The 26,249-nt window shown below is 44.7% G+C and overlaps 1 protein-coding gene across 1 annotated transcript in view; it reads right to left on the bottom strand.

Annotated features, from left to right (window-relative positions):
- VWDE (von Willebrand factor D and EGF domains) overlaps positions 1 to 26,249 on the bottom strand; it is a 211,352-nt gene that overhangs the window by 115,972 nt on the left and 69,131 nt on the right. The window contains exons 2-4 of the mRNA XM_073629535.1: positions 10,413 to 10,597; positions 5,155 to 5,386; positions 4,208 to 4,270 (exon numbers count right to left, since the gene is read on the bottom strand). Coding sequence (XP_073485636.1) covers positions 4,208 to 4,270; positions 5,155 to 5,386; positions 10,413 to 10,597 — 480 coding nt within the window. The remainder of the gene's footprint in view (positions 1 to 4,207; positions 4,271 to 5,154; positions 5,387 to 10,412; positions 10,598 to 26,249) is intronic.

The following is a 26,249-nucleotide window of genomic DNA, read 5'->3' as shown; positions in this document are numbered from 1 at the left end:
CTTTTCCCCACTGCCCCCCCTACATACCTTTTCCCCACTGTCCCCCCCACATACCTTTTTCCCACTGTCCCCCCCACATACCTGTTCCCCGCTGTCCTCCCCACACACCTGTTCCCCACTGGCCCCCCCCCACACCTGTTCCCCACTGTCCCCCCCCACGCACCTGTTCCCCACTGTCCCCCCTACACACCTGTTCCCCACTGTTCCCCCACACACCTGTTCCCCACTGTCCCCCACCACGCACCTGTTCCCCACTGTCCCCCCCACGCACCTGTTCCCCACTGTCCCCCCCACACACCTGTTCCACATTGTACCACCCTTAACCCCTCTTCCCCGCTAAAGCCCCCCTCCCTCCCCACACACAAGCCTTTTCCCCACTGTACCTCCTACAAACCTATTCATCACTGTGCCCCTCCCTGCACACCAGTTCCCCACTGTACTACTTACTGCTCTACTGCTGAAGATCTATGTGCGACATGCTGCCTGTTCTTCTCCCATTCTCTGGGAGGAGGTGACCTCAGCTGAAGAAGAGCAGCGCTGCTGCTTGTCCTCCCACAATAGATCCGACAGTCTGTGAGGAGGTAGAGGATGGTAATATCAGGGCATGGAGGACTTCCATGCAGGGCATCGGTTGCCCCCGCCTCACGGTTCCCTTCCTTCTGCCTCACACCCGACTGCTGGCTTTTCTTTTTCCCCGCTCTCTCCTCTTGGGCTCGTGCTGCACTGCAGGCTGGGGATGGAGTGGAGACCCAGCAGGAGAGCGCTCTGATCCTACAGGGAGCCCTAGCAGCAGCTGCCCCCGGTTTTAATCACATTTATCTATCAACGGGAGAAGCCCGCTGACAGATAAATGAGTCATCAGTTGTTAAAGACGCAGCGGCCTCGCTCCTTAACAACCGATAATTGCTGCATTCTTTTGTGTACATTTCAGTTATCAGTGGGAGAATCCCGCTGACAGCTGAAAAGAACTGAGCCAGTAAGAATTGGTTTTAAGTATCGGTGCATTTGCACGAGTACCGATACTCGTGCAAATGCTTAGTATTGGCACCACTATCGGTATCGATGCAACCCTAATTTCAAGCATTTCTTTCTTTTAATTTTGATGATTATGACTTACAGCTAGTGAAAACCTAAAATTCAGTATCTCAGAAAATTGGAATATTGTGAAAAAGTTGAATATTGTAGACTCATGGTGTTACACTCTAATCAGCTAATTAACTCAAAACACCTGTAAAGGTTTTCTGAGCCTTTAAATGGTCTCTCAGTCTGGTTCAGTAGGTTACACAATCATGAGGAAGACTGCTCACTTGACAGCTATCCAGAAGACAGTCATTGACAAGGAGGGTAGGTCACAAAAGGTCATTGCTAAAGACGCTGGTTCACAGAGTGCTGTATCCAAGCATATTAATGGAATGTTGAGTGGAAGGAAAAAGTGTGCTAGAAAAATGTGCACAAGCAACAGGGATAACCTCAGCTTTGAGAAGATTGTGATGCAAAGGCCATTCAAGAATTTGTAGGAGATTCAGAAGGAGTGGTCTCAGGCTGGTGTCAGTGCTTCAAGAGCCACCATACGTATCCTGGACATGGGCTACAACTGTCACATTCCTTGTGTGAAGCCACTCCTGAACCAGAGACAACATTAGAAGTGTCTTACCTGGGCTAAGGAGAAAAAAGACTGGACTGTTGCTCAGTGCTCCAAAGTCCTCTTTTCGGATGAAAGTAAATTTTGCATTTCATTTAGAAAAGTCCCAAAGTCTGGAGGAAGAGTGGAGAGGCGCAGAATCCAAGTTGCATGAAGTCCAGTGTGAAGTTTCCACACTCAGTGATAATTTGGGGAGCCATGCCATCTGCTGGTGTTGGTGCACAGTGTTTTATCAAGTCCAAAGTCAGTGCACCCCTCTACCAGGAAGTTCTAGAGCACTTCATACTTCCTTCTGCTGACCAGCTTTATGGAGATGCTGATTTCATTTTCCTGCAGGACTTGGCACCTGACCACACTGCCAAAAGTATCAATACCTGGTTTAATGATCACGGTACAGTGCCTTGAAAAAGTATTCATACCCCTTGAAATTCTCCACATTTTGTCATGTTACAGCCAAAAACGTATATGTATTTTATTGGGATTTTATGTGATAGACCAACACAAAGTGGCACATAATTGTGAAGTGGAAGGAAAACGATAAATGGTTTTCAATTTTTTTTACAAATAAATATCTGAAAAGTGTGGTGTGCATTTGTATTCAGCCCCCTTTACTCTGATACCCCTAACAAAAATCTAGTAGAACCAATTGCCTTCAGAAGTCACCTAATTAGTAAATTGAGTCCACCTGTGTGTAATGTAATCTCAGTATAAATACAACTGTTCTGTGAAGCCTTCAGAGGTTTGTTAGAGAACCTTAGTGAACAAACAGCATCATGAAGGCCAAGGAACACACCAGACAGGTCAGGAATAAAGTTGTGGAGAAGTATAAAGCAGGGTTAGGTTAGGCTTTGAACATCTCACGGAGCACTGTTCAATCCATCATCTGAAAATGGAAAGAGTATGGCACAACTGCAAATCTACCAAGACATGGCCGTCCACCTAAACTGACAGACCGGGCAAGGAGAGTATTAATTAGAGAAGCAGCCAAGAGGTCCATGGTAACTCTGGAGGAGCTGCAGAGATCCACAGCTCAGGTGGGAGAATCTGTCCACAGGACAACTATTAGTCGTGCTCTCCACAAATCTGTCCTTTATGGAAGAGTGGCAAAAAGAAAGACATTGTTGAAAAAAAGCCATAAGAAGTCCAGTTTTCAGTTTGCGAGAAGCCATGTGGGGGACACAGCAAACATGTGGAAGAAGGTGCTCTGGTCAGATGAGACCAAAATTTAACTTTTTTGCCTAAAAGCAAAACACTATGTGTGGCGAAAAACTAACACTGCACATCACCCTGAACACACCATCATCATCGTGAAACATGGTGGTGGCAGCATCATGTTGTGGGGATGCTTTTCTTCAGAAGAGACAGGGAAACTGGTCAGAGTTGATGGGAAGATGAATGGAGCCAAATACAGGGCAATCTTAGAAGAAAACCTGTCAAGAGTCTGCAAAAGACTAGAGACTGGGACGGAGGTTCAACTTCCAGCAGGACAATGACCCTAAACATACAGCCAGAGCTACAATGGAATGGTTTAGATCAAAGCATATTCATGTGTTAGAATGGCCGAGTCAAAGTCCAGACCTGAATCCAATTGAGAATCTGTGACAAGACTTGAAAATTGCTGTTCACAGACGCTCTCCATCCAATCTGACAGAGCTTGAGCTATTTTGCAAAGAAGAATGAGCAAAAATGTCACGCTCTAAATGTGCAAAGCTGGTAGAGACATCCCCAAAAAGACTTGCAGCTGTTTTTAGCAGCGAAATGTGGTTTTACAAAGTATTGACTCAGGGGGGCTGAATACAAATGCACGCCACACTTTTCACATATTTATTTGTAAAAAATGTTGAAAACCATTTATCATTTTCCTTCCACTTCACAATTATGTGCCACTTTGTGTTGGTCTATCACATAAAATCCCCATAAAATACATTTACCTTTTTGGTTGTAACATGACAAAATGTGGAAAATGTCAAGGGGTATGAATACTTTTTCAGGGCACTGTATCACTGTGCTTGATTGGCCACCAAACTCGCCTGACCTAAACTCCATAGAGAATCTGTGGGGTATCATCAAGAGGAAGATGAGAGACATCAGACCCAACAATGCAGACGAGCTGAAGGCCGCTATCAAAGCAACCTGGACTTCCATAACACCTCAGCAGTGCCATGGGCTGATCACCTCCATGCCACGCCACATTGATACAGTAATTCATGCAAAAGGAGCCCCGACCAAGTATTCAGTGCATACTATAATGTACATGGACATGCTTTTAAGTAATCCAACATTTCTGTATTAAAAATCCTTTTTTCATTAGTCTTATGTAATATTCAAATTTTCTTAGATACTGAATTTCTGGTTTTCACTAGCTGTAAGCCATAATCATCAACATTAAAAGAAAGAAATACTTGAAATATATCACTCTGTGTGTAATGAATCTATATAATATATGAGTTTCACTTTTTGAATTGATTTACTGAAATAAATTAACTTTTTGATGATAGTCAAATTTTTTTAGATGCTCTTGTACAGCAGAATACCAACTGTGTTATGAAAATGAATTGCACTTACTTGTGCAGACACCATTGACTTCTAATTCACCATCTTCACATTGTGACTGAGACTCTGAAACCACTGAAACATAAAACCCATATCAGTAAAGTAATAATCAAACTCAGTTCATCGCATTATACAATTTTGCTATGAGACACTCCTGAGCTTTCTATGTAGCTTTGTCATTGGTGGATCATGCAGTCCCGTAGACGCTTGGTGTAAGTAGCAGTCAGTGTATTGTCTTCAATAGCACAGTCGGGGGGTAGTGTTTACAATAAGGGTAACATTACACTTAAAGATACCGTCACCAGATCTCACTGTTTAGATCACACTTTCTCAACCTTTTCAACACAGAGGAACCCTTGAAAAAACTTTCCAGTCTCAGGGAACCCCTACTAAGTGTTACTATATCTACAACTCATGATAAAATAGTCTGATGGTCGGTGGGAAGAATGGTCCTTACATTTGTGGTCATTGGGAAGATCTACCTCCTTACAGACAGCTAAAAAGATCAATGGTGTCAGTGGGAACTTATCTGAGAGGCAGAAATTGGTCATTGCTCAAGGAAGCCCTAGCAACCTTTGGAGGAACATTAGTTGAGAATCCTTGCATTAGTGTGATAGTCAGTGGGAAGAATGCTCCTTACATTTGTGGACATTGGGAAGAATTACCCCCCCCCACTACAGAAGGCTAAAAAGATCAAGGGTGTCAGTGGGAACTCAAGGAACCCCTAGCAACCTCTGGAGGAACCCTAGGGTTCCACGGAACCCTGGTTGAGAAACCCTGGTTTAGATCATGTGTCAAACACAAGGCCTGCAGGCCCAATGCATATTCTTTATATGTTCAAGTATACTCAAATAACTGACAGCACACAAGCTCTGATGAAGTGGGAACTGTGAGCCCCTGAAACGCGTTGCCAAACTTTTATCACTTGACATGTTTTATATACTGAAGCTTCTGCTTACCTTCGGCACAGTAGCCCATACATCCCTGAGTTGGCTGCAATAGATATATGTAGAAATCGCCGCAGTTCCTGACAGTCACTGGGATGCGGAACAAACAACAGTCCTTGGTGCTGCTAAAGAAGAACTGCCAGGTGGCACAGGCTGTCAGCTGGCGCATATCTCCAGGTGGAGGAAGGGACTCAGACTCCCGTAGTGACAACCACACAGGGGCCTGGGTGCCACAGTGATTCATCTGTTGAGTGAGACAATATTGAGAGATCAGTTACAACTTTACCCCTTCATTCACAGCACAGAGGTGGATGAAGGACTATGTAATGAGGAAATGTTATAAAAAAAAAATCACACTTCTCATAAATAAATAACACACATAGCCAAATAATATATTTTGAGTCAAAAAAAGACCTCTGTCTGTCATGGGCACTGGTGAGGCTGCATTTGATGGGCGCTGGTGAGGCTGCATTTGATGGGCACTGGTGGGCTGCATTTATTGGGCACTTCATTAAAAAGATGGGGTATACATGGGCAGGGCAAAGGGGGTGGATTCAGGGGTGGAGCCAAGGGGGGCAGTGCCAAAATGAGGTTTCGCCTAGGCCCTAGGGTGTCAAAAACCCTTGCACCAGCCCTGAATATATTTAGCCGTTTGTAAAGGTGACATTCTGACTACCATTGTAAAGAGGGCATTTTTTCCTACATATTACTAATGTAAGGGCATTGTACCCACTGATCTCTGATAAATTGGTTTTAGCAGGGGTTCTCTGAGACCTCACAATTATTTAAAGGGTTCCCCTGGGGTAAGAAAGGATTGGTCTAATATAAAGACTTGTGAGGGATGAAGAGGGGCCTTGAAGGACATGAGGTGCAACATGAGTATGGCGGATAAGACCACTTTTTCAGGAATGGTGATAATGCAAATTTTGTATTACATAAATAGAACGAGTTCTATTTATATAATGCAAAATTTGGTTCATCTGAGGAAAAGATTCTTATCTGCTGGGAATGATGTTATGGAAACAGCAGTCAGTCACTGAATGGCTGATATTTTATATTAAGCTATGGATTTGTGCCTATGACCAATTTGGTCTGGATTTCAGCAATCACCTTAGGGTGAAAGGTTCCCTATACAGTGCGACCAGAAGGGACCATCTGTTCCAATAAATGTTAATGGATACAAAAATGTAAACCATGTACAGTAGAGAAAATCTTTAAGGTTGCCTTAACAAAACTGTCTACATGGAAATATATGCAGCGCTTATCTTTACTAGCAGGTAAAATCACCTTGTAAATAGTGGGCAGCTGACAAAAGAGGTCAAATTTGTTAATTTAACAGAATACATTATTGTTACACAAAGCTTATATGCGGAAACTCATATCTGGGTATATATTGGCATCCTTGCTTTGGGCCATGGAAGCTAGATGCACAGTGAGGCATAAGATATAAAGAAATGAACACACATTTTTGGAACAAGGGTAGTCAGAGCTAGAGCCACCTATACATTTGAGCAATAATTGGAATTTAGCAATTTCTATACAGGAAAGGGAAGAATTAAAATACAGAGTACAAGTCCTGTCACTGTCAACCAGTGGCGTCGCTAGGGGGTGGCTTTTGGGGCTATAGCCCCGAATCTGGGGCCCATAGCCCCGAGTCTCGGCAGGGGTCCCCAAGGGAAGAGGAGGCTCTCTGGGGACCCTGATTGTAAGTGGGGGGCTCTCTGGGGACTCTGATGCAGGGGGGAGGCTCTCTGGGGACCCTGATTTAAGGGGGAGGCTCTCTAGGGACCCTGATGTAAGTGGGGATCTCTCTGGGGACCCTGATTGTAAGTGGGGGGCTCTCTGGGGACTCTGATGCAGGGGAAAGGCTCTCTGGGGACCCTGATTTAAGGGGGAGGCTCTGGGGAGACCCTGATTATAGGGGGAGGCTCTCTGGAAACCCTGATGCAACGGGGGGCTCGCTGGGGACCCTGATGTAAGGGGTTATATACATGTGTATGCCTGCCCAAGCGTATGACTTTCTTTACTACGTTGCTATGGGCTCTAGCCTCAGATCTTTTGTAGACCTAGCAACGCCCCTGCTGTCAACCAAGAATTGCAGCGTTTCTGTTCTAGAAAATTTGTTTGGCTTTGCTCACCGTTTGCCTGAACATATTTCCTCATCTATATGCAGCTTATCCCTGCCTGATCTCTTAAGTCTAGAGAATTACCAATAGCTAATTATTAATTCAATTGTATATCTGTGTAGAAATATCTCATCCAGCTTTGCTTTTTTGATGCTATATTTTCAGTTTATAGAGGTGTGATATAGCAAAATCTTTATGTCCAAATGTTTATAGCTAAAACGAGAGCAGGAGGTGAGGAGAAATCTTTCCAACTGTCTAAGAGGAGATTTCCTCTCACTTCCTGTTGTTTCTCTGTAGCAGGATATGAATGGAGATTTCACTAATGGGACATAGAAAAAAAAATGGACAGGGGTTTCTAACCTTTTCCTACTCTATTCAAAACCAGAAAATAACTGTACTTATATCTTTATTTGACTATAGATATATTTGAATAATAAAGGTTAAGATTATTTTAAAATAAGGTACAGTATATGCTGAATGCAAATACAATGTATTAGCACATTGGAAGCATTTTTTATAAGTATTTTTATTCAGGGCAGTCATTAGGATTCTTCCAGATCTGCCATTCTCAACCAGGGTTTTGGGAAAACGTAGGGTTCCTCCAGATCTGCCAATTTCAACCAGGATTCTGGGAAAACTTAGGGTTTCTCCAGACAAGCCATTCTCAACTGGGGTTCTGTGGAATCTGGGGTTCTGCCAGAGCAGCCATTCTCAACCAGGGTTCTGGAAAAACTTAGAGTTCCTGCAGCTCAGCCATTCATAACCAGGGTTCTATGGAAACCAGGGTTCTGAAAAAATGTAGGTTTCCTCCAGAGCAGCCATTCTCATCTAGGGCTCTGTGGAATCTGGGGTTCCGTCAGAGCAGCCATTCCCAACCGGGTTCTGTGGAACCCAGGGCTCTGGAACAACTTAGGGTTCCTCCAGTTCAGCCATTCTGAACCAGGGTTCTGGAAAAACTTAGGGTTACTCCAGAGCAGCCATTCTCAACGAATACTCTGTGGAATTTGGGGTTCCGTCAGAACAGCCATTCTCAACCAGGGTTCTGTGGAACCCAGGACTCTGGAAAACGTAGGGTTCTTGCAGAGCAGCCATTCTCAACTAGGGCTCTGTGGAATTTGGGGTTCTGTCACAGCAGCCATTCTCTACCAGGGTACTGTGGAACCCAGGATTCTGGAAAAACTTATGGTTCCTCCAGCTCAGCCATTCTCCACCAGGGTTTCTCCAGATGTTTCTAGGGTTCCCTGAGCTGATCATATGGTGTCTGCATAATTCCAGGGCTGTCAGTGTCATACCAATGATCATTGTAGCAGTCTGTTAAGGTGATGTTCTTCCAACTGACCACCAGTGTAAATGGAGCATTCTTCCTATAGACCACCATTATTCTAGCAGCATTCTTCTGACTGACCACATATGTAAGGGGTGGTTTTTATCTCACTGACCATAATGCAAGGACGGCTCCCTCCAACCCTCAATGAAATGGTGCTTTCATTGACCATAGATGTATGGGGGTATCTCTCTCACTGACTATAATATACGGGGACCCTCCGCTAAGTACCAGTGTAAGAAGGCATTTCTCTACTGACCACCAATGTAGAGGTTCTTTCTGTGTTTCTTTTTTTTGGACATTATTTTGTTGTTTCATTTTAATAGTTTTTTTAATGATAACTATTTTATCATATAGAGAAAAAGCGTTTAAAAATGATCTACCTTTGGTGCTAAATACTTTAGCTGTGCCACATTATGTATTCATGTATCTGTATTATTATATAGTGAACTTGCTGATCTTGCTAATGGATATCATTTTTAGTAGGGGTTTAATGAGGCCTGGAAACTATATCTCTAGGGTTCTTCTCTGGGATAAGAAGTTTGAGAAAAGCTGGATTAGGATATAAAAGTAGAGTTTTGTTCTAATACACCGTTCGCTTCCATATATCCTCAAATAATAGCAGTAGAAATTACCACATTTACATTACTTTACTTGGCACAACACCGCACAGCAATAAGCAGGGACCACTGAACACCTGGATCTCATTATTTCTTACACATTCCATTGACGGATCACCCGGGAGGTGTGGAAGGACTGGTACTAGAGAGGCATGTACTGCTTGTAGGGTCAGTACTTTACTATACCCAACTGACACTGTACATGATTGATGAAATTTACATTTTCCTATGGTCCAGGCAATTTATCATGCCCAGCGGTGTCAATTCACACCATGTACCCCGTGCTCACATACGTTAATATTAATTATACGAGAAGATTTCAGCTGCCATATATACACTATATTGTCAAAAGTATTGGGGCGCCTGCCTTTACACGCACATGAACTTTAATGGAATTCAAGCCTTAATCCGTAGGGTTCAATATTGAGTTGCCCACCCTTTGAAGCTATAGCAGCTTCTTCTGGGAAGGCTGTCCACAAGGTTTAGGAGTGTGTCTATGGGAAGGTTTGACCATTCTTCCAGAAGAGCATTTGTGAGGTCAGACAGTGATGTTGGACGAGAAAGTCTGGCTCACAGTCTCCGCTCTAATTCATCCCAAAGGTGTTCTATCGGGTTGAGGTCAGGACTCAATTCAAGTTCCTCCACCCCAAACTCGCTTATCCACGTCTTTATGCCCACCTATATTTCAACACTGTGCCAAAAAGATAGAGGCCAATCTACTAAAAATGTACTGCTGCTCATGTAAATTAACATATGTATTAAAAAAGCAATAATTGGGTAGCCAGGTGGCTAAATGCTAAGTAGTAGGGGAAGAAGTAGAAGGAAAGCACGTCAGTGGCTGCCAGAGACACATAAGGGTGGAGGAACTATATTGCTCAGACAGGTCTTCCAACCAACCCATTCATTAGTTCCTGTGAAGAGCGCCAAAGTACGGGAAACTGTCTCCTGATCCAGCCAACCTAATTAACAATGATCATTTCATATCTATGGGCATCCTTAGTATCATAGCAGCATGATCAATAACATCAGCAGCTGTTTGGCACATGGCCTAACTGTTGAATGGACTTTACATCTAAAATCTACCCGTGAGGTTTAGACCTGTACATGCACACACCTGACAGTTTTTAAAATTGTAAAATCATCAGACATTAATGCAGACACTTTGCCCCTGTTTGTAGTCAAGATTAGTAGTACCAATACCTCCACGCACTTGGTTGGCATCTCAGCTGGCTTATCAAAGATCATAAATCGGTACCATCCGGCAGACAGGGAGTGGTCACAGATCAGTTCATGGATGGCGGACTTCTGAAGCTGGCTGGAGTCAAAGTCCAAACTTCTGTAGGGGTTCTGCAGGATCCTATGTCCAGAGGGTAAGCACTCTGCAGCTGCAGGGATACATGGTATATAATTAGCCAAAATAAATGTTATTAAAGTGAATGTTCGTAAACACCATCAACAATACTTTTTAAGTAATTGTCTCTCTTGACCCTGAACTGTGCTTATTGGGTATATTGGATGAAGTTATAATGGACAAATATATCAGAGAGACGGTGTCCAGATCACTGTTCCAAGCTCGAAAGCTGATCTTGCAACATTGGATCTCTAAAACCTCTCCATCTTTGGAGATGTGATTAGCTAATGTTGGATTAACTTTGAGATATGAGCGCTTGATATATAAGCATAGAGGCAGCAACCCGGTTCAATAAGATCTGGGGATGGTGGCTAGCTACCCCTGGCTTGGCTCCATTAGACCTAATTCTTGATAGACTCTTGACTTAGCATGGGGACTCAACCGCTCCGTGTGTCCTCACCCTTGGAGTGAGTTTAATTTAAGGTACTGAGGAAGAGATATGATGAGAATGTCTTCCTAAACAATATCTAGGGATTCATACACTGTTGCCCTGTACACACGATCGGACTTTCCAACAACAAAACCGTGGAATTTTGTTCAAAGGGTTATGGCTCCAACTTGTCTTGCATACACACGGTCACACAAATGTTGGCCAACAATTACGAACGTAGTGACGTATAAGACGTAAGGCGAGCCAATAAAAAGAGAGTTCAATAGTCATGTGATATCTCCATTACAAACGCTAGTTTTACAAGACTGAGTGCTTCTGGCTCGTCCTTGATTCCGAGCATGCGTGTTTGTACTTTGGACTTTTGTCCAAACTTGTGTACATACGATCGGAAAGTCAGACAACACACATTTGTTGGCTGAAAATTTGAGAGCATGCTAGCCAACATTTGTTGGCGGAAAGTCCGACAACAAATGTCCGATGGAGCGTACACACGGTCGGACTTACCGCCAACAAGCTCACATCCAACATTTCCCGTCGGAAAATCCGACCGTGTGTACGCGGCATGTGAGATATATCGACTAATGACATCTCAGGTTCAATCTGTTTTGTAAACCTGCTTTGGCTATGTACAAAAACATTATTCTACTTTGTATTCTGTGAAGGTTTTGTATAAATGTAATACTTTGGAATGTGCGTTGTTTATTGTACTGTTAAAAGTTGTTAATAAACTTTATTCTGATTTAAAAAAAAAGTGAATGTTCATCCAAAACATTTATTATTTTCAATGGATTGGGGAAGGATTAGAGCCCCAGATAGGTTTTTTTGTGTTTAATAACTGTTTATTGAGGAATAAACAAGAAATACAAAGCAGAAAAACAGTTCTACAATATACACTCACCGGCCACTTTATTAGGTACACCTATTCAATTGCTTGGTAACACAAATTGCTAATCAGCCAATCACATGGTAAAAACTCAATGAATTTAGGCACCTAGACGTGGTGAAGATGACTTGCTGAAGTTCAAACCGAGCATCAGAAAGGAGAAGAAAGGGGATTTAGGTTACTTTGAACGTGGTGTGGTTGTTGGTGGCAGACGGGCTGGTCTGAGTATTTCAAGAACTGCTAATCTACTGGGATTTTCATGCACAACCATCTCTCGGGTTTACAGAGAATGGTCCGAAAAAGAGAAAATATCCAGTGAGCGGAGGTTGTGTGGAGGAAAATACCTTGTTAATGTCAGAGGTCAAAGGAGAATGGGCAGATGATTGAGATGATTTTGAGATGATAGAAAGGCAACAGTAACTCAAATAGCCAGTCGTTACAACCAAGGTATGCAGAATACCATTTCTGAACTCACAAAACATCCAACCTTGAAGCAGATTGGCTACAGCAGCAGAAGACCACACCGGGTGCCACTCCTGTCAGCTAAGAACAGGAAACCGAGGCTACAATTGGCACAGGATCACCAAAATCGGACAAAAGAAGATTGGAAAAACGTTGTCTGGTCTGATGAGTCTTGATTTCAGCTGCAACATTCAGATGGTCGGGTCAGAATTTAACTAAACATGAAATCATGGATCCATCCTGCCTTGTATCACCGGATCAGGCTGGTGGTGGTGTAATGATGTGGGGGATATCTTCTTGGCACACTTTGGGCCCCTTAGTACCAATTGAGCATCATTTAAACACCACGGCCTACCTGAGTATTGTTGCTGACCATGTCCACCCCTTTATGACTACAGTGTCCCCATCTTCTGATGGCTCCTTCCAGCAGGATAATGCACCATGTCACAAAGCTCCAATCATCTCACCACTGGACAATGAGGTCCCTGTACTCCAATGGTCTCCACACTCACAAGATCTCAATCCAATAGAGTACCCTTGGGATGTGGTGGAACGTGAGATTAGCATCATGGATGTGTAGCCGACAAATCTGCAGCAACTGCGTGATGCCATCATGTCACTATGGAGCAAAATCTCTAAAGGGAACGTTTCCAACACCTTGTTGAATCCATGCTATGAAGAATTAAGTCAGTTCTGAAGGCAAAAGGGGGTCCAACCCGGTACTAGCCAGGAGTACCTAATAAAGTGGCCGGTGTCTGTACTGTACATTTGAGTGTATAGTAGAAGGTATGAAACTTCATGAGAAATATCATATACATAAGGAGAATTTCCCAAGAACCGACAGGTCCGCTAAATCAGAAAAACAAAAATAAACCTGGTAAGATATCCTGGGCTCGGGTTGGTATGACAATTCATAAATAAGAGAAAAGAGGGGTGAAAACCAAAGCAAGAAAAAAAAAAGGAAAAGAAGAGAATAAGAGTATTAGTAAAAGTATGAGGGAAAACCGAGGAAGGGAGGGAGGGTTGCCAATATCAAGTGGGTCAGACCCCATTACTAGGGGTAACACAGAAAATCTACTTAATATGCAAACAATATATGTCTATAATTCAGGAGAGTCGGAAATAACGTCTCTATTTACATTAGCAGCTTTGAAATCGAACCAGTGGGCTCATATTTTGAAATGCCGTCGAAGGGTTTTGTCAGGAGCATTTTCAGCTTTCAGAGCTCTCACACTTTGAATGACAATTGCGCGGTCATACAACACTGTAACCATATGAAATTGTTATAATTTTCTTCACACAAATAGAGCTTTCTTTTGGTGGTATTTAATCACTGCTGGGTTTTTTCTTTTTTCCTAAAAAAAAGACCAACAATTTTGAAAAAAAGTTTTTCTTATGCCCTGTACACACGACCGGTTTTCCCGTCGGTTTTCCCGTCGGAATAAACTTTGAAGGTTTTTCCGACGGAATTCTGCTCAAGCGGTCTTGCACACACACCGTCACACCACATTCCAAACGTCTAGAACACGGTGACGTATAACACGTACGACGGGACTAGAAAAAGGAAGTTCAATAGCCAGTAATCAATAGGTTCCGTCTCGTACTTGCTTCAGAGCATGTGTCGTTTTTGGTCTGTCGGAACAGCATACAGACGATCGGTTTTCCCGATAGGAATTCGTTCCGTCGGAAAAATTTAGAACATGTTCTATTTCTAGGTCCGTCAGAATTTTCAACGTAAAAAGTCCGATGAGTCCTACACACGATCGGAATAGACGATGAAAAGCTCCCGTTGGACTTTTTCTGTCGGACGTTCCGCTCGTGTGTACACGGCATAAGTTTCTGTCAGTAAATTTTGTAAATAAGTAATTTTTCTCCTTCACTGATGGGCGCTGATGAGGCAGCACTTATGGGCACTGATTAGGTGGCATTGATGAGGAGGCACAAATATGCCGCACTTATGGGCACTGATAGGTGGCACTGATATGTGGCACTGATGAGCACTGATAGGTGGCACTGATGGTGGGCACTGGGCACAGATAGATGGCACTGGTGGGCACAGATAGGCCGTACTGGTGGGCACAGATAGGCAGCACGGATAGGTAGCACTGATGGCCATTGATGGGTGGCATTGATGGGCAGCAGTGATGAGCATTGATGGGCATCAATGATGGGCAGCACTGATAGCCAGCACTGACTGGCATCACTAATGGCCCCGATTGCTGGCAATTGCGGGCTCCTGTTCTTTGACTGTTGCTGGTTTCATTCCAGCCTCCTGGTTTTGACTATGATGTATCCCTGTCTGTCTACCTGCAAGGCGATTAATGTGGCCAGTCTCTGGGAGGAGACCAAACCTGATTTAAACCAGCCAAGCCTGAAGTCTCATGCTTGTGATAGTGTATGTTATACTTGTTCCAGGCTCTTATGATTTGACTATTCTCTGAACTCGGTCTGCCTTTTGACTATGGATTGACTCCGACTACTTCTGAACCCTGTCTGCCCTGTACTTGGACCACTCTGCCTGTCTGCCAACCGCAAGGACCTATTGGCTCAGTTTGCGCTTGTCCTGGCACTATAGCATTGTGTAAAAGTCCTGCGGGCAACCGAGTACTGGTAGGCCTGCCTGCCCTATGGGAAAGGGGCTGCTATAGGTGAAGAACACAGAAGCCAGCTATAGTGTCTAACCACCTGTGTTAGGTTTAAATGTGACAGGCCCCTTTGCAATATGTGTTAACTCTTCTATGAAGCAAATATCGTCTACTTTACGTAACCACTACACTCGAGATGGAGTTGAGGTTTGACCCCACATAGTGGTAACAAGAGATTTAGCTGCATTGAAAAGGAGGGGGGTAACAAATCACTTGTACTTGTGTATTGTGTATTGTATACTTGAGTATTGCCAGTGTACATAGGTCTGCAACTGTTCTGCGATTGCACGTAGGTCTGTGAGTACCTGTGTATTGTCTTGTGTACCTGTGTACCTGTGTATAGTCTTGTTGTGTACCTGTGTATTGTCTTGAGTATTAGTGCCAGGAAGCTAGCTGTTAGGTAATTTGGACAGGGTAAAATCCCCAATCCTCACTAAATTTAATAGGTACGATGCCCGGCGGGTGTGGAGAGGCGACTCTTTGTACATCTTGCCACATGTATGCGTTCCTTGATCATCCGATCGAGGGCGAATACTGCTGTGCAAAATGTAAGCACATTGTTTCCCTGGAAGCCCAGGTTCTGAATCTGGGGAAGCAACTGTCAGCACTGAGAAGTCCCTCCATACTAAAGATGAGCCAGGAACGTACACGGCAGGTGCCGGCAGGGGCCTGCACAGAGGTGGGTGGAGACAAAGAGGTGCTGGCACTAGCAAAGAGTAGATGGGTGACAGTCAGGAGAGGTAGAGGGGGAAGTGCCAGGGAGGCCGATCCAGGACTGAAGCATCCCAATAAGTACGCTACTTTGAGTGACATTGGTGAAACCAGTCAGGGACCAGCACTGCTGGAGATGAGGGACTCTCCTAGCTGCCGGGGGAAGAACTCCTCCAGTGAGAGTGGGGGGGCAGAAAAGGGAAAGGAAAGACATATTCTGGTGGTAGGGGACTCAATTCTTAGAAGGACAGAGAGGGCAATCTGTAACCAAGACCTGAAGCGCCGAACAGTATGTTGTCTACCGGGCGCTCGGGTTCAGCACATCACGGATCTTGTGGACAGATTACTGGGAGGGGCTGGGGAAGACCCGGCTGTCATGGTGCACGTTGGCACCAATGACAAAGTCAGAGGCAGATGGAGTGTCCTAAAGAACGATTTTAGGGACTTAGGAGCTAAATTGAGGAAAAGGACCTCCAAGGTAGTATTCTCAGGAATACTACCGGTACATCGAGCCACACCAGAAAGGAAGAGGGAGATTAGGGAAGTAAACAAGTGGCTGAAGAGCTGGTGTAGTAAGGAGGGGTTTGGGTTCCTGGACGACTGGGCCGACTTCTCAGTCGGTAACCGGTACTATAGAAGGGACGGACTGCACCTAAATGAGGAGGGTGCAGATCTGCTGGGAAGGAAGATGGCCAAAAAGTTAGAGGGGTTTTTAAACTAGGCGATGGGGGGGAGGGTCCAGAGGCAGAGATAGCCAGCACGGAAGATATTCCAGAGGGTAGTATTGGGGGCATTAGTGGTAGGTTAACCAAAGCACAAAAACACAAGGTGAGTATAGTAGCAAGTCCTAGTTGCAATCTCGAAACACCCAATACGAAGACAATATGCGACCGGTCTAAACTATGTGGCATGTTCACCAATGCCAGGAGCATGGCGGACAAGATGGGTGAACTAGAGATACTGTTGTACGAGGAGGATTTGGATTTTGTGGGAATTTCAGAGACCTGGTTCAACAGCTCTCATGATTGGCTGGCAAACATTCAAGGGTATACCCTATACCGCAAGGATAGAGAGGGTAAAAAAGGGGGAGGGGTATGCCTATATATCAAGAATAATGTACAAGTGAATGTGAGAGATGACATCACTGAGGGAGCTAGAGAGGAGGTGGAATCCTTATGGGTAGAGCTCCAAAGGGATAAAGCTAAGGGGAAAATAATACTGGGAGTATGCTATAGGCCCCCTAACCTGAGGGAGGAAGTGGAGACGGATCTCCTATCACAAATTGGAGTAGCAGCAAGGATGGGAAGTGTTATCATAATGGGGGATTTTAATTATCCAGACATAGACTGGGTGGAGGGAACCGCGCATTCATTTAAGGCTCGCCAGTTCCTTAATGTCTTGCAGGACAATTTTATGGGTCAGATGGTAGACGCACCAACTAGAAATAAAACATTACTGGATCTACTGATTACCAACAATACAGACCTGATCACGGATGTGGAAATGCGGGGCAATTTAGGTAACAGTGATCACAGGTCAATTAGTTTCAGTATAAATCACACAAATAGGAAACATAAAGGGAATACAAAGACACTGAATTTCAAAAGAGCCAACTTCCCTAAACTACAAACCTTGCTAAAAGGCATAAACTGGGATAAAATATTAGAAACAAAGAATACGGAGGAGAGATGGGTTTGCTTTAAGAGCATATTAAATAAGGGCATTAGCCAATGTATCCCATTGGGTAATAAATTTAAAAGAGCGAACAAATGTCCTGGATGGCTTAATTCCAATGTAAAAATGCATATAAAAGCAAAGGAGAAGGCCTTCAAAAAATACAAGGTTGAGGGATCATCCTCAGCATTCAGACTTTATAAAGAATGCAATAAGAAATGTAAGGGTGCAATTAGGACGGCTAAGATAGAATATGAAAGACACATAGCGGAGGAGAGCAAAAAAAATCCCAAGAAATTCTTTAAGTATGTAAACAGTAAAAAAGGGAGGACAGACCATATTGGCCCCATAAAGAATGAGGAAGGACATCTGGTTACAAAGGATGGGGAGATGGCGAAGGCATTGAATTTATTCTTCTCCTCAGTCTTCACGAGTAAATCGGGGGGCTTCAGTAACCAAAACTGCAGTGTTTATCCTCATGACACAACACAGGAAGCACCTCCATGGTTAACAGAGGACGGAATTAAAATTAGACTTGAGAAACTTAACATTAATAAATCACCGGGACCAGATGGCTTGCATCCGAGGGTACTTAGGGAACTCAGTCAAGTGATTGCCAGACCGTTGTTCCTAATTTTTACAGATAGTCTACTGACTGGAATGGTACCAGCTGATTGGAGAAAAGCCAATGTAGCACCTATATTTAAAAAGGACCCAAAATACATCCCTGGGAATTACAGACCAGTTAGCCTAACATCGATAGTATGTAAACTCTTGGAGGGGATGATAAGGGACTATATACAGGATTTTAGTAATACGAACGATATCATTAGCAGTAATCAGCATGGATTCATGAAGAATCGTTCTTGCCAAACCAATCTATTAACCTTCTATGAGGAGGTGAGTTGCCATCTAGATGAAGGAAGGCCTGTAGACGTGGTGTATCTGGATTTTGCAAAAGCATTTGACACAGTTCCCCATAAACGTTTACTGTACAAAATAAGGTCCGTTGGCATGGACCATAGGGTGAGTACATGGATTGAAAACTGGCTACAAGGGCGAGTTCAGAGGGTGGTGATAAAAGGGGAGTACTCAGAATGGTCAGGGGTGGGTAGTGGGGTTCCCCAAGGTTCTGTGCTGGGACCAATCCTATTTAATTTGTTCATAAACGATCTGGAGGATGGGATAAACAGTTCAATCTCTGTATTTGCAGACGATACTAAGCTAAGCATGGCAATAACTTCAGGACTTCCGCAGGACGTGGAAACCTTGCAAAAAGACCTGAACAAATTAATGGGGTGGGCGACTACATGGCAAATGAGGTTCAATGTAGAAAAATGTAAAATAATGAATTTGGGTGGCAAAAATATTAATGCAATCTATACACTGGGGGGAGAACCTCTGGGGGAATCTAGGATGGAAAAGGACCTGGGGGTCCTAGTAGATGATAGGTTCAGCAATGGCAGGCAATGCCAAGCTGCTGCTAACAAAGCAAACAGAATATTGGCATGCATTAAAAGGGGGATCAACTCCAGAGATAAAACGATAATTCTCCCGCTCTACAAGACTCTGGTCCGGCCGCACCTAGAGTATGCGGTCCAGTTCTGGGCACCAGTCCTCAGAAAGGATGTACTGGAAATGGAGCGAGTACAAAGAAGGGCAACAAAGCTAATAAAGGGTCTGGAGGATCTTAGTTATGAGGAAAGGTTGCGAGCACTGAACTTATTCTCTCTGGAGAAGAGACGCGTGAGAGGGGATATGATTTCAATTTACAAATACCGGACTGGTGACCCCACAATAGGGATAAAACTTTTTCGCAGAAGAGAGTTTAACAAGACTCGTGGCCACTCATTAAAATTAGAAGAAAAGAGGTTTAACCTTAAACTACATAGAGGGTTCTTTACTGTAAGAGCGGCAAGGATGTGGAATTCCCTTCCACACGCGGTGGTCTCAGCGGGGAGCATTGATAGCTTCAAGAAACTATTAGATAAGCACCTGAATGACCACAACATACAGGGATATACAATGCAATACTAACACATAATCACACACATAGGTTGGACTTGATGGACTTGTGTCTTTTTTCAACCTCACCTACTATGTAACTATGTAACTTATATCGGCCATCTGGTTCAGTTGTACAGTGAAACAATATAGTCCAAGGGTTAGGCCCCTTTCACACGGGACGGATCCGTGTTGATCCGCCCCGTGTTTATCCGCTGCTCAGCGGGGATCGCTCCGCTTTCCCCAGCTGAGCAGGCAGATGACAGGGCGGGACCCGCACACTGTGCAGGGACCGCCCTGTCAGATCTCCGCTCTCCCCTATGGGGGATCGGAGGAACACGGACCGTCTGTCCGTGTTCCTCCGATCCGCTGTGCAGACGGATAGAAAAATAGGATTTTCTTCCGTCCGCAGAATCGGACGAGAGCGGAGGCGGACGACATCGGGTGTTAGCGGATGTACATCCGCTGACACCCGCTATCCCATAGGGATGCATGTATGTCCGTATTTCATCCGAAAACGGATGGATGAAATACGGACATACGGTCCGCATGTGTGAAAGGGGCCTTAGAAGGAATAGTACTACCAAGGAATCAAACTTATAAGATATAGCACATCTTGCCAAATGGGCACACTAACGGGCAATCCCACCAAATGTGGGCATGAGAAGCTAGGTTTCCGCAATCCTTCCAGAATAAAGATGAATGGGAAGGAAACATGGAGTGAAGTTTCACAGTTGTGTGGTGCCAGTGAGTTAAAAATTTATAGTGGACTTCCGCCATTTTTGATGATAATGAGGAGGTGTGAGACAATTGTGCGATTTTTTCCTTCTGGACATTAGTAAGAGTAGAATGAAAGTAAGATTCCCAGCGACTAAGGTAATCCGGGTGTTGGGGCCCTTGCATAGAAATGAGCGCCTTATAAAACTGCGATATATATATATATATATATATATATATATATATATATATATATATACACATAAAAATGCATAGGATGCATTAAGGTGAAAAAACACAAGGCTTTACAACCCAAGCAAGCATTTTTTTTATTTAGCAGTTTACCATTGTTTAGATGTGATGGCTGCATTGAATGGGGTCTGCATAACTTTTTTTTTGGGGGGGGGGGGGGGGGGGCGCTTCGGCAGCAGCGATGCTCAGTCACATTTAACCCTTTCTTCGGGGGTTAAAAACACTCCGCTAGCGGCCGAATAGCGCCACTAAAACGATGGTAAAGCGCCGCTAAAACTAGCGGCGCTTTACCGATAACGCGCCAGATGGCAGTGTGAAACAGCTCTTGAAATAATTCAGCTTCACTTTGTATGGAAGTTACTCAGTCTCAGGCATACCATGCCCATATAAATATAGCCTAGAGAATGTACATCTTTCTATATTGCAATACAGTATAGGCTATTTTCACCAAGATCAAAATATGGCCACAACAGATGTATTGCGATATAGAAAGATGTACATTCTCTACGCTATATTTATTTGGGCATGGTATGCCTGAGACTGAGTAGCTTCCATACAAAGTGAAGAAGATTATATAACACACAAATATCTTTTCCAGCAATAGCTCAGCTGTCCAACTTTCCAAGCAATATATATATCTAAATTCTCCTCCTAACTGGCACTGCTGTTACCTGTGGTTCTTCAGGATTTCATCCAGTGATACGATAGGCCCAGGCACTGGCAGCGTATTCTTGGCCACTGACTGATTGCACGCACCTGTGGGAGGAGCCGGCGCCGTGCCAGCCCGATCTGCATAGCAACGTACATACACAGGCAGGCAGCCAATCACGGAACATCCGAGAAGTCGAGCAGAGGCCCGAGCGGCAGAGCCAATCCGATGATCGGGCCGGAGGTGAGGGAGGGAGGGACGGATGTCTGTATCATCTGTGATAAGTCGGAAAAGAGAGCAGCCCCAGGCCAGCAGACTCAGAAAAAAAGTCAGCGGTGGCTGTGATGGCGGCCGCGGCGGCCATTGCAACACAGGGCAACTGTCTTCAACACCTTCTTACGATTCCAGGGAGAGGGGCAATTGCCCCCCCCCCCCCGCCCTATGCTGCGGACGCCAATGGCTGCATTCATTTTGTTAGGCTTTCTCTTTTATTCTCACCTGGTGATCTGGCAAGTCAGTCTGTTTTTTGTTTTTCAACAGAACAAGCTTTCCAGCAAATGTAGCAGATAGAATGTTAAGACAAACCATTTAACCTGAAAAGCACCTCGAAAGCCTTCTTTGGGGTTAAAAGCGCTACTCTGGCAGCCGCAAAGCGGCAGTAAAGTGCCGCTTAAAAGCGAATGCGGCCGCGGTCCAAGTGTGAAGGGGGTCTTAAAGCATCTAAAATGACTGAATACTAACAATTACCATTTCTACCTTCATCCCTAGCAATGTGAAACAAGCTACCTGAAGCACAGATAAAGCCTGGACAAAGGGGGTGTAGGCTTGTGCACAGGGCGCAGTATTTCCATGTAGGGGGGGGGGTCCACCGCCCTATCATGCAAATTGATTTAATGCCACTGGTCAGCCTATACAAGCAGCAGAAACTGCCCCCATCCAGCAGCGATCCCTGCACTGTGCTGCTGAATTGCGGGAGGTGGCATTCTATGTACCCCAAGACATTTATTTGCTGGAAGTCTACTGCTAGCATGCTCTGTCTGGAGATGCGCTGACTTATCTGCAATCATGTCAGTACACCTCAGTTCAGGCAGCTTTCAGCACAGCGTCGCTGGCTTCAGAATCAAAACAACTGCAAATACATTCAAACCCCTATCCTGCACTTCAGCTACAATGCAGAGAGTGATATTGCAGCAGGTGGGACAACGGCAGACTGTTGCTTCTTCTGGATGACCAACAGCATTGATTACTGCAGGAGAGGGGGGTGACTTTGCTGGCATTCTTTGTCGGAAATGGGATCAGCAGCATCAGACCCAAAGGAGGAGCTCTAAGACGCTCTAAGGCTGCATTTACACCTGCATGGTTCCTAAATGTGCGAAAAAACAAGCAGAAATCTGTGGTTTGCCATGCATTTTAGAAATGCGCTGCAAACATGGGTTGTGCTATTAATTAGTAATGGCACCCCAAATGAGGGGAGCAGCTACGTGTTTGTCGGGCGCCAATACATGCTACAAACATGCCAAAACGTTCACTGAAAAAACACCCAACGTTCCATGACCGAAAAGGTTCTGGAGCTATTTTGGGGTGTTTGTCGCGTTTAGGGCAGCCCATTCAAGTAGGGTAGTGCATCACCACTGGAAAAACATACAAAACAACCTCACAAGTGGGAACGTGCATTCTCCCTATGCTCAGGTGGGAATGGGGCCTTAGTGGCAGGAGGCAGGTGAGCAAAATACTGTTAGCTAATGGTAATAATAATATAATAAGTAACACCTCTCTCCAACCCCTCTTTATTAGCTACTCTGTCTCCTAGTCACAGTGACTCCCTGCCTTTTTAAATCCCCCCTCCATACCACCTCACCTTCTTTCCTCCAGTCACAGGATCTCCCGTCCACCTTCCTCGCTGGTTGCTGTGCCTCTCTGGTTGTGAACTTGGTTGTGAACAAGGCCTACAAAGCTGAAGCACATTTACATTTGCTGTCTAGACACTGTGTCTTTTATGGAGAACCAATAAATTCTGAAGATTTTAAAGAGCAGTAAGGAGTTGCAGACTATGTCTTTTCACAAGAGATAGTCTCCTGGGACACGAAGAAAGCTCTCTGGCCTGCCCTGATGCTTGTTTCTTTGCGGTCCAGTTTGGTTCTCCACGTCTGGATTACAGCCCTGGTGTTCCCCACATCTGAGGTCCAGTTCGGTGGTCACCTGTATATCCCTTGGAGTCGTGTTTGGAGGACCCGGGTCCTTTGTAGTCTTGCCGATTTGCCGATCCTGGCATCCTTGCCTTAATGACTCGTTGTCGCTGACATTCAAGTCCACCTGTGCCGGTAAGAGTAGGTATACTTCCCTTTTTTCGGTTGAAGATGTACCATCTCTGATGCTCTCATGCCAGTGTACTCCATCCCTAATTAGCCACTATTCGGTGGTGGACTCACACGGGTCCTTTTTAGGACCTTTATACCCATTGGACTTTGTCACATTTCATTTTTTTTTTCATTTGTATATGATTTATTCACGCATTCGTTATGTCAATATATATTACGTGTTTATTTTCTTAGCGCTACATTATTTATCGTTTATCTCTTTTCACGTGTCTCTGACAACTACCTTGCATCCCAGATCACAGCACCTTGGAACTCAGGTTTTATTGCTTCCCCTTGTCTTCTGAAGGCTTCCAGAATGTAGTGGGTGGGAAAGTCAAATGAGCAGCCTTAATTTTGAAGTGGCTCCAGCCAATCCCTAGGGGGAGAATGCCCAGGTGGTGGCTGGGAGAGTGCATAAATAGTTTGGAGCCTTAGACAACGTGGTTCTTTTCTTAGAAGAGAGGTTCCAAGCCAGAAGGGCTGCTGCTCTTCTAGGCAGCTCAGCTGAAGGTTCTGCTTGTGCTTATTGAGGCAAAGGGCTCTTGAGAGTAGTACTGAGGCAGGCTGCTTTAATGTTTTCAGGAAACTATGTACAACACCCTGCTGGCCGCTCCCACCAACCATGATCTGCCTGCATTACACAGAAAAGCATATAGACGCAGTGATGTTATCACTGGTTCTAAACTAAGGAATGTAGGGAAAACAGAAAATATTTATTTTCATTAGCAGGTGCATGAGGGGGGAACTAGGAAAGGCAAGATTTAAGCATAACAAACAATAAGTTCGCTAATTTCTTAAAACCACACAGCCCCCTACCTAACCCCTTTAACTAGGATAAGCTGAACAACCCCCCCCTTCCATACCCATTTCCCCAGGTTCTTGCTTACCCATTTATACCCTGGCAGCCTCCTATGTTTTTACCAGCTGGGATGTAGACAATGTAGGAGGCCACCACCAGAGAAGGAGACAAGTATAGCACCCCCCCACATAGGCTGCTAGTGAGGAGTACGTAAATTTAGCTTTGTGGCTCAGCTGTAATCAGTAGAGAAGAGTATAATTACTTTAGGCTGCTCTGGGCTCTACAGGCTGCAAGTTTGATTGCTTCCCCCTGTTTTCTGGAGATTTCCAGAATATAGTGGCTGGAAGAGTCAGATAAGCAGCCTAAATATTTATGCAGCTGCAGCCAATCCCTGGGGAGGTTTGCCCAGATGGTGGTTGGGGAATGCATAAATAGTTTGGAGTATCAGTGATCAGGGTTATTTTCAAGGTGGAGAGGTTCCCAGCCAGAAGGGCTGCCAGCCCTTCCTGGCCGTCCTACTGAGGGTTTTTCCGGTCTCATCGAGGCCTGTCCTGCTGCAAGTTTTTTGGGAGCCAAAAGATGGGTGCCACCGAGGATCTGTTCAGGGAGCTCTCCAGAGGAGTCTGATTGCCTGAGTCTGAGGGAGACACCCAAGCCCTGGGGACACTGAGAGTACAGACTTAAGGGAGAATAGATCTCAGTGACTGTGGCTCTTGTTAACCCCTGCCCCCAGTACCATGTAGTGTTCAGGGCAAGGATATGGAACTGCGCCCCCCTACAGTGCTGCTAATACATGCAGTAGAATGGACGTATCATCCTGTGCCCATTCTCATCCCCCTTAGCACTGGCTGTCCATGGTTGCCCTGGAGTGTTCACTACACGTTTGGCCAATTGCTTGTTTCTAGCAAATAGAAGGTAGTTGCATATGCCCAGTGTGTTTTCTGTGTCAGCTGTGGACAGATGGGGTTGGAGAAAGTGTGACATCAGTAGCTGTCAGAGTAGACATTAATCTGTGTTCTGCAGATTGCTAGCCACTGATCTGGGGATTGTGTGTGGTGAAGAGGCGCCCCTTCCTACCACTGCTCCCTGGGTGGCTTCCCCTCCTGCCCACCCCTTGCCCCGGCCCTGCCTGCCCCACTCAGTATAAGGCTTGCCTGGCCTGGGACATTGCTAATGGTGTACCGGTGCTGCCTACTACATGTCCTAATGCTTGGAGGGCTGAGTTAAGAAGCTGCTGCTTGGGGAATAGTGTTGTCACATTCCTAATTAGTGTTCTGGAGTCTCCCACAGCTCCCTAAACCCCGTCCAAGTTGATCTGCAATAAACTTTTGAAAAGACAACCCCTAGACTGTTTTCTGAGCCAGAGGAGTGAAAGTTGCTGTTTTCCTGGCTGTTGCTGCGTTAGCGGGAAGAGAACCTAAGACCATACCTCCCAACATTTTGAGATGGGAATGAGGGACACCTACTAGCAAACATATGTGGGGATAGGACACGCCCCCTGCCACACCCCTTAAAGGGGACATATCCAAAAAAAAAGGGTTAATTAAATCCATAAGTGTTTTTTTACCACCAATATTCCTTTATATTGGCTTTTAAATTTGACAAATGCAGCAATTTAGAATTTGGATGAAAAGTTTAGTACTGGGAAACACTTTTTGAAAGATAAAAAGTGCATTTTATACACAACTATATAGATCAGACCAAAATGAGGGACAAATGAGGGGGAAAGAGGGAACAGAGGGACATTGCTCCAAATCAGGGACAGTCCCTCGAAATCAGGGACCGTTGGGAGCTATGCCTAAGACAAATCAGTGGCCCTCTTGGGGGGTCAGCGCTACACAAATAAGCCACTGGGAGGAGGGGGTTGGTCAACTTAGCCTAGTTAGGGGGACAGGGAGGGGCTGAGAGTTTTTTTTAAAAGAGAGAACTTGCCCTTTAATACAGTTGTATTGCACCATGTTACCTACAAATAATATTTCTCTGAGGGCTTTCAGTTCAGATACAAGACTGATCAAAGAGGAGATCACTAGTCAGTAGAGCGCAGCTCTTGTTATCTCAGTAATAAGAACATTCTGTAGTGAT

Source organism: Aquarana catesbeiana, linkage group LG05 (assembly GCF_042186555.1).
Source record: "Aquarana catesbeiana isolate 2022-GZ linkage group LG05, ASM4218655v1, whole genome shotgun sequence".
Taxonomy (NCBI): Eukaryota; Metazoa; Chordata; class Amphibia; order Anura; family Ranidae; genus Aquarana; species Aquarana catesbeiana.
This window is presented reverse-complemented; position numbering and strand designations above follow the sequence as displayed.